The sequence below is a fragment of the Neolamprologus multifasciatus genome, chromosome 10, assembly GCF_963576455.1.
Source record: "Neolamprologus multifasciatus chromosome 10, fNeoMul1.2, whole genome shotgun sequence".
NCBI lineage: Eukaryota > Metazoa > Chordata > Actinopteri > Cichliformes > Cichlidae > Neolamprologus > Neolamprologus multifasciatus.
Genome location: NC_140448.1, coordinates 8,851,890 through 8,870,379, shown reverse-complemented (window position 1 = coordinate 8,870,379; position 18,490 = coordinate 8,851,890). Strand labels below are relative to the sequence as shown.

The 18,490-nt window shown below is 38.2% G+C and overlaps 1 protein-coding gene across 1 annotated transcript; it reads right to left on the bottom strand.

The window, feature by feature from the left end:
- Positions 1-2,966: 2,966 nt before the first annotated feature.
- On the bottom strand, positions 2,967-7,997 carry LOC146509564 (LIM/homeobox protein Lhx1-like). The gene is made up of 5 exons (XM_085175871.1): positions 7,298-7,997; positions 6,546-6,766; positions 6,095-6,369; positions 5,316-5,472; positions 2,967-5,046 (listed from the first exon to the last, which is right to left on the bottom strand). The coding sequence occupies exons 1-5, from the start codon at positions 7,465-7,467 to the stop codon at positions 4,670-4,672; spliced, it is 1,200 nt and encodes a 399-aa protein (XP_085031997.1). The 5' UTR covers positions 7,468-7,997; the 3' UTR covers positions 2,967-4,669.
- Positions 7,998-18,490: the final 10,493 nt, after the last annotated feature.

The following is an 18,490-nucleotide window of genomic DNA, read 5'->3' as shown; positions in this document are numbered from 1 at the left end:
AGATACTATAGCTGCAGGCATCTAACCAAGCTGCTGATACCCAGCTCAAGTGTCAGGACATAATAGAGTCAAACACTCCATCTAGTCAGCGGTAGGCAGCTAATTAGCCATTAGCTCTTTTGTGCATAAAACATACCCGATATATAAAATACAGTTCAGATTTCCTGGACACCAGGTTCCATGATTGCTTGCTTGATTTGCTATTTTTTCAGGACACTTGTGAAAGCAGTTAAATTGGTAGGTAAGTGCACAAATCAATGCTTAGAGGTCAATTAAGTCTTATTCCTCCCCCCCCCCCCTCATTGTCAGCGAGATTTAAATTGATTTGCTGGTTTCACGTTTGACTTGCAAATCTTTCTCTTCATCAAGGTATTTTGTTGAGATTATAGGGATTACGTTTCCAGCATAACATTATCTGCTACAACAAACGGGAACGTGTAAATGTTGTAAATTTCAGTTAATTAACAGAATTCAAAGATCAATATTAGCAAAAAATATATAATATTGTGTATTAGGGGCATTTTCAGACATGCTTTAAGTGGTAAACTTTCTACCAAATTACACTGAATGGCCAACTGATGTTAAGTTCACCATCATGATTAGAATTTCTTGCACACACAGTACGAGGGAGAGCAGAGCAGGCCAGCAAGAACAGCAGTACTATCTCTCATACTAAGCTGAAATGACACGAGAGCACATTTAAATGACATAAATAAACTCTGGATTGCATCTCAGAGCCCTCACACTGCAACATTCTCTGCTGAGGATTACATTTCTATATCAAGTAGCTGTACATTGCTACAGACAGGTAACAAATTAAAGGTAAGGTGCTGGGCTAGAGCAGCTTCAGTGCACCTGGCAATGCTTCTGCAACTCTCAGAATCCTTACTACAACACTATTCTTCTCTCATTTGGTGTTTTTAGTGTTTGGTGAACAGTACACTGGGCCACAATCTTCTACAGGTGTTCAGTTGGGGATAGCATATGTTTCAGCCCCTACTGCCCTGTGGAACATTGTCAATTCAATCGCTGATTCTGAGGGAGAATTCCCTTTACAAACTCAAACAGCACCAGGAAAACAAACCCCCAGTAGCATAACACTGCCACCAGTTAATATTACTGGAGAGGTCAAGAGTTCAGGTTTGTGCTACCACCTGCCTCTTCATCAGTGTCCTAAACTTCTTCACCTAAGGAAAATGTTATGACTGGAACAATTTCAATATTTTATAGGATTTTCACTGAATAATTCAAAATTTGAGTGTTATTAGAGGATATCACATGAACATTTTACTTTTTTGGGTTTTTTTTTCTCTGTTGTTATGATGCAAATAAAGTTACTTCATGGGATTCTACACTTGATAAAGGGTTATGGGTGAATAGGAAGTTAAGCATAAGTGAAAATACCATTTACCATTAACTTTACCAACTAGCAGCAGGCAACACTGATACTAACCTTGACAAGTTGCACATATTTATAAGAAAATCTTGATGAATATTGAACATTAGGATGTTATCTAGCTCTTTTAGCAGCTTGAGTTAAGCTCATCATCATAAGCTGGTATATACATGTGTCTGGTTAAGGAAAAAACATGCCCAGTTATGTCAAAGTCCATAGTTTTTATCACATCGTTTTAATAGTGTCTAAAAGCACAAGTTGCCTGCTATTAATTTTTGGGGGGAAAGGACGCTGAATGTCACTCTTTTACGGTAACATTTCCCAAGTTGTAAAGCAAAAGGGAGACTGAACTTTTTCAAACACATCAGTCTAATGCAAACCATATTAACAATTGTGCAACTCTCTTTTCCAGCTTCAGCTCCACATTTTCTCATATGTCTTTTTATAATATTTTGTGATCAGGTTGACATTTGTTAGCCACTGTCAAATCTAATTTTCAACTTATAAACATGCCTCTAGATACACAGGAGGTGGATGATCCATCCCCATGTTTTCCTGCAGTTTATGCCTTGTGACATTGCTCGTCTCCTCTACCCCTCCCCCAATCAGCTCCACTGATCTGCTCCTTCAGTCTCCCGCTTCACTGCTTACTGATCCACTATTCAGCGTCCTGTCCCCTTTTATGATGCTCTCACCTTTCCCTGGCTTGAAAATAGTCACTCTGTCATTAGCCTGTTAATGTTGCAACATGTCACTTAGCTGGCATTAGAGAAAGGCTCCAAATATGTGCTTGCAGCTCTTGAACTATCAAGAAAACACCTAGCAAAGTAACAAGTGCCAAAGATTTTATGAAGCTCCTTTGCATAACACAAGGAAAAACCAACATATATACAGTATGTAATGTGAGTTGATAACTTTGTACTTAAACATTGTGCCTTTGAAATGTCGCTTAGGCTCACTGAACATAACCGGGGAAAAGAAGATGTTCATATATTGACAATGCCAATTAGATAATGTTGCTATAAACACATTAGCACAACCGCTCTGATTTTGGTGAATCTATAGTAAAGTTTCAAAGAGACGTTTTGTATTTCCTCCTAGAATTTCACTTAGTCATAATTTTCCCGATTTAGCAGAACAGTGAGCACTCAGTGTCATGGCAAAAACCGTAAATTATGACAATGAGTAGCTCTTCACAATCAGTGTAACAGATTAAGCTAAGCAAATTTACAGTGTCTGTTACAAGTACTTTTGAGCTGAACTCTTTTAGCGGTTATGCATTATTGCCGATGTTATTTAGAACTTATTTCTAATCTTGCAGCAGTTTTTAAGCAGTTGCTGACACTTTGGCTTCTTCATCAGACTCCATAAGAGTGCGTTTATTAAAGGACAACAAAAATATTTTAAATGCACATTTGTACACTAAAAGGATTCCCTCTGGTAATCTTTTTGGTCTATTTAAAAATCTCAAAAGATGTTAACAAATCCGTGTTCAATAAACATTCACAAAATCAGGAAAGACTGAAAAAGGAATTCCCATCATTTCCCCCAAAAGTGATAAACAAATAACAATCATCAATAGGACTTTTATTATACAGCATTGTGATGCCTGTTTCACAAACCGGATAAGAAAGGTCAAGTATCTCATGGAAAAAAAGTCGTCTGTGGAAAAGTGAAATACTATTGTTATAAATAATTTGACATTTTAAAGACAAAAGCCGTTTAAGTCTTTAGAGGTGTTTTTTTTTTTTTTTTTTTACAACTGAAATGGCAGGATTTGCGATGTCCTTTCATTTGGCAACAGTTTATTGTGTTTTCAGTATTTTTTGAGGTATGCAAAATAGCATAGTGAAATAGTAGCATTAAATGGGTTGCCATTTAATTTCATTTATTTCATTCTGGCATTTCATTTAATGCCAGAATGAAGATGTTTAAAACAACTCAAAATCAACCCTCTGAACACTGGAGTGTCACATAAACAATTGACTCTTCCGTCCATTATTGCCCATTATTATACATACTGTCAGGTTGGACTCATATCATGTCACAGTCAAATCAATTTCTACTCGTGTAAATGTTCAGATTAAAATGGCAATACTTTGAAGGCAAACGCATGCTAAACAGCAAATTATTCATAAGAAAGGCATAGCGAAACAAAAAACAATGCAGTGTTTCCGCAGTCCTGAGAAATGTTTTTGGTCAGATGTGTCACGTTCATGATCTGTAATCAGCGGGTGGTTCGTGTGTAATACATGAACATGAATATTACACACAAACTCATACTTGGAATTTGTAAGTTGGCTGAAACACTGAAAGGTGATAAAACAAATACAATCACACACTTCACATTTGAATTTTAAGGTCAGTTTCATCATATACAGTGCTGTGCAAATTTTAAACATATCAAAATGTGAATGTTTTTAGAAATGACATTGAAATCTGACATTTTATCAATTAACTTTGCATAAAGTGCACTAAGCAGAAAAAAAGTTTCAAATTAATACTGCGTATGACCACCATTTTCCTTTGAAAAGCACAAATTCTTATGGGTGCACTTACCATTGCTTATCAGGGTACTCTTTTTTTTCTTTCTCCAAGCCATTTGGAATGTGTGGTCACAATTCTTCTTTGCATTTAGGCTGATCTCAGTTGTTTCAATCGCTTGTTGCTATCTTAGACTGATATAAATACAGTATAATGAGACAAGAGATCTCTGTGGGCCATAACATCTTGCAGAACTCCTTGTAGTTCTTGTCACTGAAGTTCTTTATGACTCTGTGTGAATGTTTGGGGATATCCATTGCCTTGTCCATCCATACATCCATCTTCTTAACTGTCTATTCCAGCTAGCATGGGCCAAAAAACTGAATACAGAATGGGCTTATGGCCAGTTGATATTCTTGTATAATGGATAAAGAATATACGCATCAAATGTGCTTAAAACCTTTGCACAGTACTGTACATGACAGAAAAGATTTTGTAAACACTAAAATACGATTCAGCAGTATTAATGTATTTGTTTATTGCTTAGTCAGTGATGCCCAGCACTGCGAACCTATTAACAAGCCAATTCACACAGATTATTCCAAACTATCTAATACGTGGCCCTTCAATAAATAACCAACATAAAAATTACAAAAAAGCATAATGAAATACAATAAATAAATAAATAAATAAATATTCATAAATAATAATAAATAAATAGCTGATATATGAAATAAAGTTAAGGGTTTGCCTTCAAACTGCATTCGTAGTATTTCGGTCTTAGCCTGATTACCAAACAGTGCCTTCACTCATTTCTGAAGAGGGCTGTGACAGCTGGTTGGTGTATCCGTTGTCACTGAGAGAAACAGTGGTGAAGGGCGTGCTGGGGCCACACATTTCACTGGAGATGCTGTGAATTGAACTTGGTCCATTGGGCTCCGGACTTGGTGAGTCCACGGGATGATGAGATAATGTATCAGAGAAACACTGAACCTCTCCGGGACAGTGGTGCCCAGGATGATGGTGGTCCATGGCTCCTAGTGGGGTGCCAGCCGGGACTGTGGAGGGCACAAAGCCCAGGTCTGCTGGAGTCTGTGCTTGCGATAATGGTGGGCCTTGAAAGTACTCATAATTCCCTCCTGAGCCATAGTATTCACCAGGATATTCTGCACTCATATGAACATAAGGATTAGTGCATTGTGTCAGAATTTAAAGAAAGAATAGTAGTGGCTTTTTTATGTAGCTTGAATTTTTACAATGTGATCAAAAACAGCATTGATTATAAGATTGTATAAGGTTGATTTTATTGATTATAGCTAATGCATCAACCTGAAGAAGCATAGATACTTTGTACCTTATTTGCTTACTTATCTGTTTGTTTATGATGTGACAGTCTTAAAACACTCAATCTTAATCATTATTTTATATAGCTCACCTCCATAATAAGAAAAGTGTCCAAGCTCTCCTGGTTCCACTCTCTCTCCCAGGCCTCTCATTCTCCTCGGGTTGCGGAAAAACACGTGTCTCCGAGCGCTCAGAGCGCTCAGCTGTTTCATACGTCTCTCTTTAGACCTCCGATTTTGGAACCAAACCTTTAAGACAGCAGTTCAAAAACAAAGAGCATGAATTATGAAGCCAACAGCTTTTTGAAATAAGGGCGACAAATTGCAGTTGGATGATTTGGATGATGATGATTAGAAATAAATCAACCCAAAATAATGACAAGGTCTTTGTAAATTGGGGTAAGGTTTTAGTTGATGAGAAAAGACACAAAAACATGCAAAATTAACTTTTTAGGTTACTAAAAATATCATTTATAGCATTTTTAAATTAGCATTCAAGATGTATCCGTGCGACATGATTTTTTATTATTATTATTAGGGGGCCTTTTAAAATGCCCATGGGCATCATGAGTCCTCTGTGATGTTAGGGACGCACTGGGCGCACAGATTAAGGAAAACCCCAAATGAGAGGCGGGGAAAAAAAGAAAATCAGCAGAGCATATATTGTACGTGGGTGTTTGCAAGCGCCACCAGCCACATTGCTTTGTTGAGTTGCCTACATCAAAGGCTTTATTCTCTGTAACACTAGTGCCTTGGTGATTGTGTTACTGTCACTTTGTGTGAGTCTGTGTATGAATAAAAAAACAAACAAACAGTAAACTTATAGTTATCTGGGTTTTTTTTTTTCTTTTTCTATATTTGTTACTTTTACCTGGATGACTCTCATGTTGAGACCCGTCTCCCGTGACAGCTGCTCTCTGATGTGCCTGGTGGGCTTCGGTGTGGCCGCAAAAGCCGCTTTCAGGGTCTCCAGCTGCTTGGCTTTTATAGTGGTCCGAGGCCCGCGTCGTTTTCCGACGGCGCTCTGCTCGTCGTTCTCGTTGCTGCACGTGTCTTTATCCGATAAATGCCCGTTTTCTGACTCCTTCCCGTCGTCCTGCGGGTCCTGAGAGTCCGGAGACAGACTTGGATCGCTGCACGTCGTTACTGTTATCAGAATAAGACAATCAGAAAATGCCACTACTCTAGGCTAAATATTTATGAAAGGTGCACCTCAGGAATCTTTTTTAAAAATAAATAAAACACACTAGATGATAATAATAATAATAATAATAATAATAATAATAATAATAATAATAATAATAATAATAATAATAAATCACCTGAAAGGAGGATTGTGTCTTTCCCAGAGTTGTTTTCATAGTCCTCTTTGCAAACGAACTTGAATTCGTCCAGGATATACAGTTCCTCTCCGGTGGACAGCTGTTTGTTACACATCACACAGGTGAAACAGTTCAGGTGAAATACTTTGCTCTTGGCTCTGCGGACTAGATCACTGGGTAAAATCCCCTGCGCGCATCCAGCGCACTTGGTTCCAAATTTCCTGTTCAAGAGGGAGAACCAAAGTCAGGGAAAAGTTTCAGCACAGACGTGATATGTTGGTCTTAATCTAGGAGAACACCTTTACACCTGCTCTGACTTTAGGCCCAGTTTTGGCAAGTTTGTGTTGTTTTTACAAAACAACCCCCCATTCAAACTACCGGGAACTTAATGTGTTGTAGTCAGTGAAATTAACACAGTCAGTTTTTCACAACTGTAAGATTTGAACAGAAAGTAAAAATGCAGTTGTCTAACTAAACAGGCTAAACACAAATATTAGGTACAATTGTAAGATATTTTCCATCATAATAATCACACAAGCAGTTAGGGTTAGCTTCACTTTCAAAGAAGACAGCAAACCGAGAATTAAACGAAAAGAGAGAAGAGAAATAACAGCAGACAGGCGTGTCCATTGTATAAAAACAGATGGTTAGTTGCAACCACTGGAATACATTTTTAACCTGTTTTTAACTGACTAAAAAAAAACCCAAACCTTTTCTATAAATACTAAACCACAAACACTGTCAATTCTTACCTAAAGAAATCATTCTTGCAATACAGTTTCCCTTCTCGAGAAAAACACTTCTCTGTCAAACTACATTTGCAGTCGCAGCACTGGACGCATTTGATGTGCCACGGTCTGTCCAAAACTTTGAGCAAGAACCTATCGAGAATAGGTTTTTCACAGCTGGCACACTGAAGCATTGTCTAGACTTATTCCCGCTCCAGTGTGCGAGTGCAAAATCAACTCTTCCTCTTCTCTTCCGTCCCGCTCACCTAGATATGGATTCGCTTTAGTGCATATAATCCAAAAGATCCAGCTCATCCGAATTATTCGCATCGATTAGGTCGCCATCAGTGAGAGTAAAAGTAGTTTTTTTTTTTTTTGTTTGATTTTTTTGTTCCACAGGGCAACAATCCAAATTCAGTCTTTTGCTCCAAATGAAAGATCAGCAGTTGAAGACAAACTGGTATTTAAAAAAAAATATGTATATATAATAATCACTGACTGGAGATCATAGCGGGCCGTGAAGATGATCCGAGGTGTGCGATTTCAGGAGGGAAAGGACATTAAAAAAATAAGCTATTCATAAATATTAAAATCATTCACTGCGAAAAATCCGCAGTTGGCTAAAGTAGAGAAGAAGAACGAACAACAATAAAATGCTGTCTGTGCGCTTAGTGTGGTCATATGTGTCCCATTTTGCCTCTGACGAGCTCTCTCCGAGAGAGACGCTGTAATGAGCTCACCTAGCGGAGCTCAGCCTATTGCCTATTAACAAACCCGTGACGTCAGCTTCAGGGGTGGAGGATGAGGAGATTTCATTTCAGTCCGCCACAAACAACTATTTAAGTTACAGAGGTGAAGCATCATGGTTACAAAATAAAATAAAAGGAAATAGAAATGTGGCGGTAAAAACTACAGGAAACCTCGATATGTTTTAAAGTCTTTTTATTTCTTGGAAAATTGTTAAAAATACATTTTCTAAAAGCAGATTTTAGTGAAGGATGTCTAATAAAAAACTAAAAAGAAAAGCTCAAACTAATATGTAAAAGAAATTATAGTTACGAATAAATAATATAAAATAATAAGGAAAGTGGTTCACTTTACAACAATAGTCTTTTTTATGACTGATATACATTTTCTCTGTAGAATAGAGTGCTGAGAGTCCGTGATAATGTCACGTGAATAAATGATTTCCTTTGGAAAAGGCCGGAGAATAAGTCTGACTGAATCAGTGGCAGGTGACAAATGATCAGCAGGTCTATCCCAGCAGAAGGCTGTGGGGAGATGACATGCTCAACGCAGTCTTTTCACACAGACCGACGCTGTGGCCCTGCATTATTCTTCACTGCATTGAAATGACTGGGAACACTAATGGTTATAATCTGTGGCGATAGGCTGCCTCTTATAGATGCTATCTCACCATGTTGGTACACTGGGGACGAAGATAGCGCATTTTCTCATACAAGCTTCGGGTTCTGCTGGGCCCTGATATCCGATGTCCCGATATGTAGGTTGAGCTATAAAAATATATTATTTGAAGATTTAAAAAAAAAACTTCTTTTTAAAAAAAAAAAAAAAAAAAATCGTTTTTAAAGCCACACTTCGGATTTTCTCGTGACTTTTTCCTTCTTTTTGAGCAAGGTCACATCACGGCCTAACGTTTTACAACTCGTAATTTTATCAGTCATTTTTATCAGAGTCCACTGTATTGATTTACAACGTTACCGTCTCCACGTTTTCTTTGACACTTAAAGTCATTACTTTAAAATTCTGCTTTTAGCACAACTAATGTGGATCTCATTTATTGACAACCAGTCAATCAAGCAGAATTGTGATGGGGAGTAGGGGGTTATTATTGATTCAGTGAACAAACTATGTACACATTTGCTTAATGTACGGAATTAAAATTAAGGGATTTAAAGGCCTATCTAATGCTAGAACTGTGTGCATAAAGCAGATTTGTAGCATATCGTGAATCGTTATTACTATTTTCAGGCTGTGGTCTTATTGATAAACTCTAAATGCTGATTAATTAAGAGGATGCGTTTTAAATTATGAATTTATCAGCTGATTCACTCATCAGGCCTTACACTTTACACAGAACCATATACAAAGATGGCGTCAAAACATTGCAAGTAAGACGTAGTCACAGTGCAGAAAGGACAGCCTCTCAGTGGCACTGTAAGTATGTGATTTATTATTATTACTTTTATTATTATTTTAAAAGCAACAATAAGCACCCACTCAACAATAAATTTGTTTTCACAAGTTTTGAACTGTTAAACTAAATAAATATTTCTCATAAGTTTATTCTGTTTGTAAGTTTGCTCCCAGAAGCTTTGGTGTAATAGTGGATGACAACAAAAAGACCAGAGGGAAATGGAAGCTGGATACATGTTTCCTTAGTGAGTTTGGTTTCTCCAGGGAAGGTGTTGATTAGAGGCCTGGCCCATCATTTGGCCCCAGCACCACTTATACACACAAGAGGTCTCTGTGCAGCGTTGGAATGTGCCAGGGTGTGCACTGTTTGTTTTGGAATGAAAAAAGCAAGTCATTAGTGGTTGTTAATTGCAGCTAATTGGCCCTAACGAGATGAACAAGGCCACCCACTGGGACCACTCATACAAATAATTTGTAGAAAACAAAATTAATTACTAGATGCTAATTAAAGTCAATTAAAACTGACTAGGCAGTGGCAGAATGGGAAGTGACAGACATAAAGAAAATACTATGCAGCACGCAATAAGGCATGACAAGCATATCTGCAGATTAAAGAGATTCCGAATGTGAAGTGGGATAACTTTACCATTTAGGTACCTTTGCTGAATGGTGCTTAATGGTCTGCTTTGTTCAGTCAGCTCATAAGTGACATCATGATAACTGCCTGGCCTTAGCACTAGAACAGGGATTATATGTGGCAAGAGTTCAGTTAAGAAGAGATGGACTCTAGCCAACCGTCCATCTGTCAATGAATTCAATAAATCACAGCAAGAAGGTCCTGAGTTCCACTCCACCACCTTTCCAGGACCTATCTGTGTGGAGCGGGCGTGTTCTCTTCGTGTCAGTGTGAGTTCTATGCGGGATATCCGTCTCCTCCCACAGTCCAAAGACATGCAATCAGTGGGATTAGGTTATTTGGTGGTTCTAAATTGCCCGTAGGTGTGAATGTGAGTGCGATTGTGCATCTGTCTATGTTAGCCCTGCGTCAGGCTGGCGATCTGGACAGGCTATACCCTGCCTCTTGCCCTATGGTAGCTGGGATAGGCTTCAGCCCTACCCCGTGACCCTGACAAGGATAAGCAGAAGAGAATATGGATGGACAGGCTTAGTTTAAAAGAACAATTCCAAAGTTGTGAAACTTAGCTCAACAGCCTAACTGAACATTTACACTACTCAGCTGACATTTATTAGAACAACAAAGAGAAGCTGTCTCAGTCTACATAATTGTCAGTGTCAATGTCAGTTTTATTTTATATAGAACATTTCATTACATGTAGAGTCAATATACTTAATATAATAGATAGAAACATAAAAACCTATATAGGTCTGCAACGCTTTAAGGTAATAAAAACTACAAGCACACACACCACACACACACGCACACACACACACACACACACACACACACACACACACACACACACACACACACACACACACTAGTAGCAGATGAAAATCCTCTCCTAATGTCCTTCTTGTCTTCTGTGGACAATTTAAGTTTAATCCAATCAGGATACTGCAGTCTGTTAATAAAAAGGCATGTCTATTTGTTAGTTCACCTTGATAGGTTAGAGTGCTGCAGTCCAATTCTGAATAGAAAACACTTGGACTTAGAAAAAGTAAATAAGACATGTACAACACATATCAAGCACTATATAAGAACCTTTCCATTAGCCATGCATGTATATTAGTAAACCACGTAAGAAATCCCGTTAGATCTGAGCCAACACCTCTTTGAATCATTTGCACCCAAACTGAACATTATGTAGGAGGAGGTATTATTAGGTTTTTGTATCAGGCTCTATCCCTAACATGCCTAACTAGCCAGGTTTCGTGAAGCACTGATCTTTAGACAGTTTAAAAAATGTTTATTATCAGGTTCTGTCAAAGTACCTTCTCTAGTTTTAACAACTAACCTCAAATACTTAAAAAAAACAAAACAACCCCCCCCCCCCCAAAAAAAAAAAAACAAACCCAGAGAAGTGTGTTTTACCCTGGCACTGTCTTGATATATCATTTTCCACCATGGGGGTAATTTTCCAAGCCAAATCTTGAAGCCTTATAGAAAAATGAGTCTATATATATATTAATGTAACATAAATATTCTCTTTTGGTTTTTTCTTTTTTTGGAAAAAGAGAAATTTGATAGTAAAAACCAGTGAAAACTAACCAATGAAATCTCATGCTCAAGCCAGTGTCATTTGTATTTAGATTTTTTCTCTCATGCACAACACTGGAGTATCAAAGGCTGGTCAAAATGTGAGTGATGTCGAGTGGAGCAAATGTTAGGGTTCAAACAGCATCACATTGTTTGCATGATTGTGAGGTAGTGCAAGCAATCGCACAGATTGGGAAACCTAGCCTGTATGAGGGAAGACAGAGTGATCTGCCTCAGGGGCCGTTCAGTGAGAGGGCCCAAGGGACTGAGTGCCTACGGCCCTGGTGATGATGGTGATTGATGCTGGCACAATTCAGACACCCCAGACGCTGCAGCAAATTAAAAGGCTATTTTGTAAAGTTGTAAAGGAGCACAATGGTGGAAGGGAAGCGATGAGCACGCCCTCCCCAGCTCTTCTGTCATACCATCAGCTTCTGTTTGGTTTCCTTGGTGTCATCAGTCCCCTAGGGAGGTGAGCTATTACAAGCCTTTCATGCTCACTCGTACTGGATACACTGCTGATGCTCCTTGTGCGCATATGGAAGTATGTATGAGTATATGGCAAGAAGTGTACATAACAACTCCTTGAAACTATGGTTTTATTCTCTTTTATTCAAAATCTTTGTTTATTTTCTCAATGCTTCACCAGTTATGAAACTTTTGGTATTATATTTTATGTTCACCTGTGAAGCACAGTGTGACTTGGTTTTTCAAAGGCAGTAATGAAATACAGATTGCTTGAGAATTACTTCCTTACTATGGGTCATTGGAAGAAACACCTACGGATGCTTGCTGTGAGTATTTTTTTTACGTGAAAATGAAAGCAGCACTGCTGCTAACTCTATTGTCCATTAATTCCTTATCTGTACATGATTTACAAATCATTTATCCTTGGTTTGAATTTAATTGACCCAGCTAACCTCAGGATGCACCCTTTTCTGGGTGTGTGTCGTGCTTCTGTCTGTGTGAGTGTGGGTAAAGGAGATAGACAGACTGTGTCAGGCTATAGGAAGAGCATCTTTCGGGGAGGAAGACTCACATGCCAGAGGTCAAACCAGTGTCAAGTGGGGAGTGAGGCCAGCTGAGCTGCCTTGGCCCGTGCATTGTGCTCATCAATGCAGCTGCTGTCAGTTATCAAGAGCGTGCGCCGGGGGTGGGGGTGCAGCCTGCTTTGATAGAGAGAAGCATGCTTGTGTGTAAGTCTAAGGGGGAAGCGGACGGAGGATTGTTGGAGCTTGAGGGCATATGGACCTGCAGGACCAAAAGCTCTCTTTTCCATGCAACACATGGCAAGTCTCTCACAAGCAGGTCACCTGCCCCACATCTCCAGGGTGCTCGGGAAAAATGGTTTGTGTGTGTGTTTTCCATTATTATTTTGCTCTTATGTTTGTAAAGGTGCAAGGTTATCAAAAACTGTCTGTGCACTCATCATGTGAAATTGTACAATTATAAATAAAATAGTTAAATTAGCTTAAAAATAGGCCAAAGAAGCAGATTAAAGCTATGTTTAATCTAAAGTTTACAGACACATTTCTAAATGTGACAGGAGTCTGGTTTAGCCATGAAGATGCAGGAATGTACAGTTTTAAATATAACTCATCAAAAGCACATTTTAAAGGATGAACAGAATTTTGAAAACATCGCTGTTGTCATTCCCACTGTTTGCTCACTGGCTATTATTATCTCGAACATGGCTGCTGTGATCTCAGTCTGGGGTGATATGTTTCAGGCTGTAGTGTAGGCTTGATTGCCAGACCCAGGAGCCCTCGGAAAGATATAATCAGTCCTGCTGAAGTAGGGTCACAACTCTTGCTGGAATGGTTTCACTGGCCTATAGCAGCTTATCACCTGCTCCCACCCTGCTCAGCCAAACTGCTGAATACTAACAACATGGATGGGGGAGCCCACTGTATGAATCGATCTACTCTCACACACATACATGTCCTGCTAAGAGGTCACCAAGGCAGGGTAATATGTACACTGTCAAGTCAATAGGCAAATATTAGCTAAACAGCTTAACAGAGAGTGAGAGAACACAGACACCGCATGCATGAAAGGATGGACGCATGCATGCATCAGATATCCCAGTCTGCTTCCCATGGTGCATCTGTCAGTCTCTGATCTCTGAGTTGTATGCAAGCAGGGGACTCGTATACGCTGCATTAGAATAAGACAGAACTGCAGGAGTGCCTTAGACAGACTGTGCCCTGATGCAGCCGCCCACCCTTGTCTTTTCAGCTGGGCTTTCTCATACTCACCCCTTTCATTTCAGCAGCTCTGTGGGACTGGGCTTGTCCCAATACACTAAACAGATGGGCATCTCACAAAGGCCCGTGCTTCTCAGCAAACTGGTGTCCTACATGGCTGATTACACCTAAATACCAAACCCAGAATTGATACAGTGGTTCATGGTCACATTATGCAATGGGTTTAGAGGGCAGCCAAAAAAAAAAAAAAATATGGGTTGAAACCTGTGTCTGTTATTCAGATTTATAAATACTGCTACTGGTACAATAGAAGATGTAGAAGTGAAGAAATGAAAAGCTGGGGGATGCCAAGAGGCATAAAAGATGTTATGGAAAAAATGAAAATAAAATAATAATAATAATAATAATAATAATAATAATAATAATAATAATAATAATAATAATAATAATAATAATAATAATAATGATGATGTTGGTTCAATTCAACAATTTAACAAACATTTTTCCTTTTATACCTGGACAGAATTTGAGAATTTGGGGATTTCACGATTCAGAGTTCATCATGTTTCTATTTGGATGACAATTCTAAATCAGTATCACTTGGACTGAGGCTCACTTGAAGTTGACAGTGAAGCTAAAACTCTACCAAGCTGCATTCTCTTGTCCCAAACTCATACAAGATGCATAGAGAAGTGATAACTGTGTAAATGTAATAATATGTATAAATAATAATATCTAAAATAAAATTATCAATGCACAGCTGACAAGCATCTGTGGTGGTACGACTGGAAATGCATGACTAATTTTATCAGTAAAGGAGCCATTATTACCATTTTTCAATGCATATAGATTTGAGCGATGATATCATTTTCACAGAAGACCTTACATATTTTAGCAAGACCATTATAAACCCCATTCTGCACATATAAAAACAACAAGTCTTCATGAGAAATGATACTGGCATGTTTGTTTGCATAAAAAATACAGGTTAAACAACAACAAACATGCCCCTGTTTAAACTTTTTGAACCATGCTGCTGGCATAAAGTGTAAGCTGGATTTATAAAACTATAAATCAAAGTGCAAAATAAGCACACTGTAAGTGTCTGAGAGCATTTGTTTCCCAGATATCCAGCATTTACCCTTCTTTATTTTACCAGCATTCGCTATGACAGGTACGTTGTCAGTCTGTGAGTGCTTGTGTACATCCAACTGTTCAGATTTTCATCTGATGTTGTATATGCGTATATACGATAGAGAGAAACACAAAGGGGAGAATGAGTCACTGCCTGTAGCCAGACCATCAACATAGAAAAAAGAAATCTGGGCTTCTTATCAGCAGCTGTGTCCTTTCCTTCCTCTCAGACTGCCCTCCCATCCATGTCTGGCCTCCCAGATATGCTAATCGCTACGTAAGAATATCCTGTTGGATAATTACCATACATTACCCTGTGCTCATCTCGGGATTAATTCTTCACGTGCATAATCGCATTTGGGCTTCTTTTGCAGCCCAGTGTTAAAGGTGAACTGTGGGTAAATACAATTTACACTTGTCGGACAGTATTGTTTGGAATGTGTTAGCAGTTCTTACCTTCAGGATAGTGTCTGCAGACGGAGATGGCTGAATGAAGAGGATTATCTCTTCAGTCATAAAATGTCTAGGCTGGTGCATCTTAGAGAGTCATAATACCACCACCCAAGGCTGTCTTCAGTGGTGGATTTCCCTGCATTATCTTTTGTGTTTTGATGGTTTTATATTCATTTGTATATTAATATCTTTGTATTGATCTCTTCTAGCGCGACGGCACAAAATCTCCTAATTACAGCCCGACTTAAGCTTTCTTCGATAATTTCTGTTTCGGGAGTCGTCATTCAACTTCAAAAGGTAGAGTTACAAAAAGCAGAAAGATCACAGACTACATGACTTACATAAAAATAGAGTTATAGGTTAAGACTAACAGATATTTCAGGAAACCTTTTACAGATGGTATGTTATGCCAGTAAGTATTTTCATGTTATTGCCATTGAAAAGTTTTAATGACACACAAATTAAAACTTTTCAATTCTTTAAACTGTTATTGTTGAATAATATTTATGTAATTAAACATGTATTATGTACCACATTAATAAGACCTTGGTAATATAACAACTTACATCGCACTGATCAAGGTGAGTATCAGTGCATTCAGGGTAGAAATAAATGAGTAGCTCATAGTAAAATACTGTTTCTCGTGACTGGAATGGGATTGTGATGTTATGTACACTGCATACATACATCATGATATCAGTGTAATTGGAGAAATGCATTTGTTTATTATCATTAATGTTAAATTTTAATAATGTGTCAAGTCAATTGATTATCTCTCAGATTCGCTTTTCTCTGCTGTCTGCACTATTGGTTAACTTGTGTCAGTTTCACTCCTTTTAATCTGATAAACACCGCCATGAGGAGTCACGAGACATTAGTAAATCAAATTGGTAGGACAATGATGAAAACATTACATGTTTGATGACAAGTGTGTCTGTCATGTTGCCATAGCAATACTTTGCCTCTCCTCTACAGTGTAATAGAGGACAAAACTGAGTATTTTTACTGTTGTTACCCTATATTTAATCCCTAAAACAAAGTAGATGAATGGAAAGTATTGGATTTAGTTCAGACATTAAATTGAAACAGACAGGGGTTTTACAACTTCAATAACAAATATATTATCCATTATGTCAGTGTACATTTATTTTGTAACAGTTTACCGTTTTCTTATTAATGCATTACACTTTTATATCAAATGAAAATCATGTTTATAGAGATATCTTAGTGCTGAGATTTTTATTTAGTAATTTCTGTTTGTTTGAAATACTTTTGATGACATCATTACAAAAGTTCTTATGATATTTAAGGGCACTTATCAAATCATATAAACATTTGAATTATAGCAGTGAAAACGTGTCTGCTTGGTAGGCTTATCAATGTATTCCAGTCACCCCCTCCCCGATTTTTATATCTCATTTAAATATATTGAGTGGGCCATCTGTACGCCATTTATCTACATCAAAAAGCCGTTAGAATTGCTTTTCCCTCCTCCTGGTCCTGCCTCTAGTTGAGTTGACACTTACAAATCAATTCAGACGTACATATGTTGTAGCATGCATACATCCAAAATTAGACAGATAGATAGATAGATAGATAGATAGATAGATAGATAGATAGATAGATAGATAGATAGATAGATAGATAGATAGATAGATAGATAGATAGATAGATAGATAGATAGATCTTTCAGTTCTGCAACAGGCTGTTTAGATGTCTGCTTTATAGTCATGGTGTTTCATACGTGGACACAGGAAGCTATTTTAATTTGAGCTTCTTGAGAAATGATGCCTTCGTCTCTGTTTGCAGACCTTACAGCAAAGCTCTGCTGAGGCGGTTGTGCACATGGCCCATGTGAACAAACCATAAAAGCACTATTACAAGAGTAATGACCAAATTTAACAGTTTGCCTGAGCACACCTGGGTTCCAGCCAAGGACTGTATATTTCCTCTGACAGACCCAACATCGGCGCAGAATGCAGCCAACCAGAACGTAACTGGCAAGGTCAATATCCCTAGAGAGAGAGAGAAGTAGTTTAAAGATTTTGTGCGTTTGTGGGTTCATGTTTGTGGCTGCATAAAGGCCACACAGCAGAGAAGGACAATTAACAGAGATTCTTACAAAATTGGAATGAGAGTACACAGCAGTGTGAGTGCATGTCTGATAAGGGACTTTTTATCAATTGATTACGCGTGGGGTGTGGTGCTTCTTCTTTAGTACACTTGCACATTATCATGCAAATAAATCTGAGGAGAAAGAAGTAGAAGAGCTTACAAATCAAATCAATTGAGTGACGTATACCTTCAAGCGCTGCAATGTTAGTGTGCTGCTTTGATTTCCCCCAGCTTTTGGGTTTTCACTTAGCATCAAGGTCACAAAAAAGACCTCTCTTCATATTAGTTAACTAGTCACACATCATGAGGCGATAAGGAATATTCACTATAATACCAAACACCAGTGGTAGCACTAGTATAAAATAATAGCTTATATAACATATATATTATCTATATATTACGCAACTTATATCAGAGTTGTTCATGCTCTGGCCTGCCCGAGTGCCAGAGGGACAGTGGGCGGTTAGATTCAGGACAATGCATGGAGAAAAGTGTTAATGGACTGACCGAGTGGAACAGCTGATCACAGCTCAGAGTTCACAGCCCAGTGCATCATGCCGCTTGACTAATGCTGATAATAAAATACAGTACAGCTGAATGCAGGACTTGGATCTATTGCTCCCTCCCTGCCCAACCAGCCTGAAATAACACAGAGTTGGCATCTAATTTTGTCAATTGCTGAGTGCCGAGCCTGACAGAAGACTGCCAATCCCTTTACACATAATTTAATCCTTTTGCAGACTGAATAATGTGCAATATGTATAATATTTGCATTATTAAAAATGTATTAATAAAACTGGAGGAGCTGTTAGGGTGTGTATTTAATAATTTCCTCACTGTTTTGGTCAATTTTTGAAACATTGTCCCAATCTACTCATTTGCTTAAGGTTCCATAACTCCACAGTTATTCATTAATATTTTACTACAGATTAG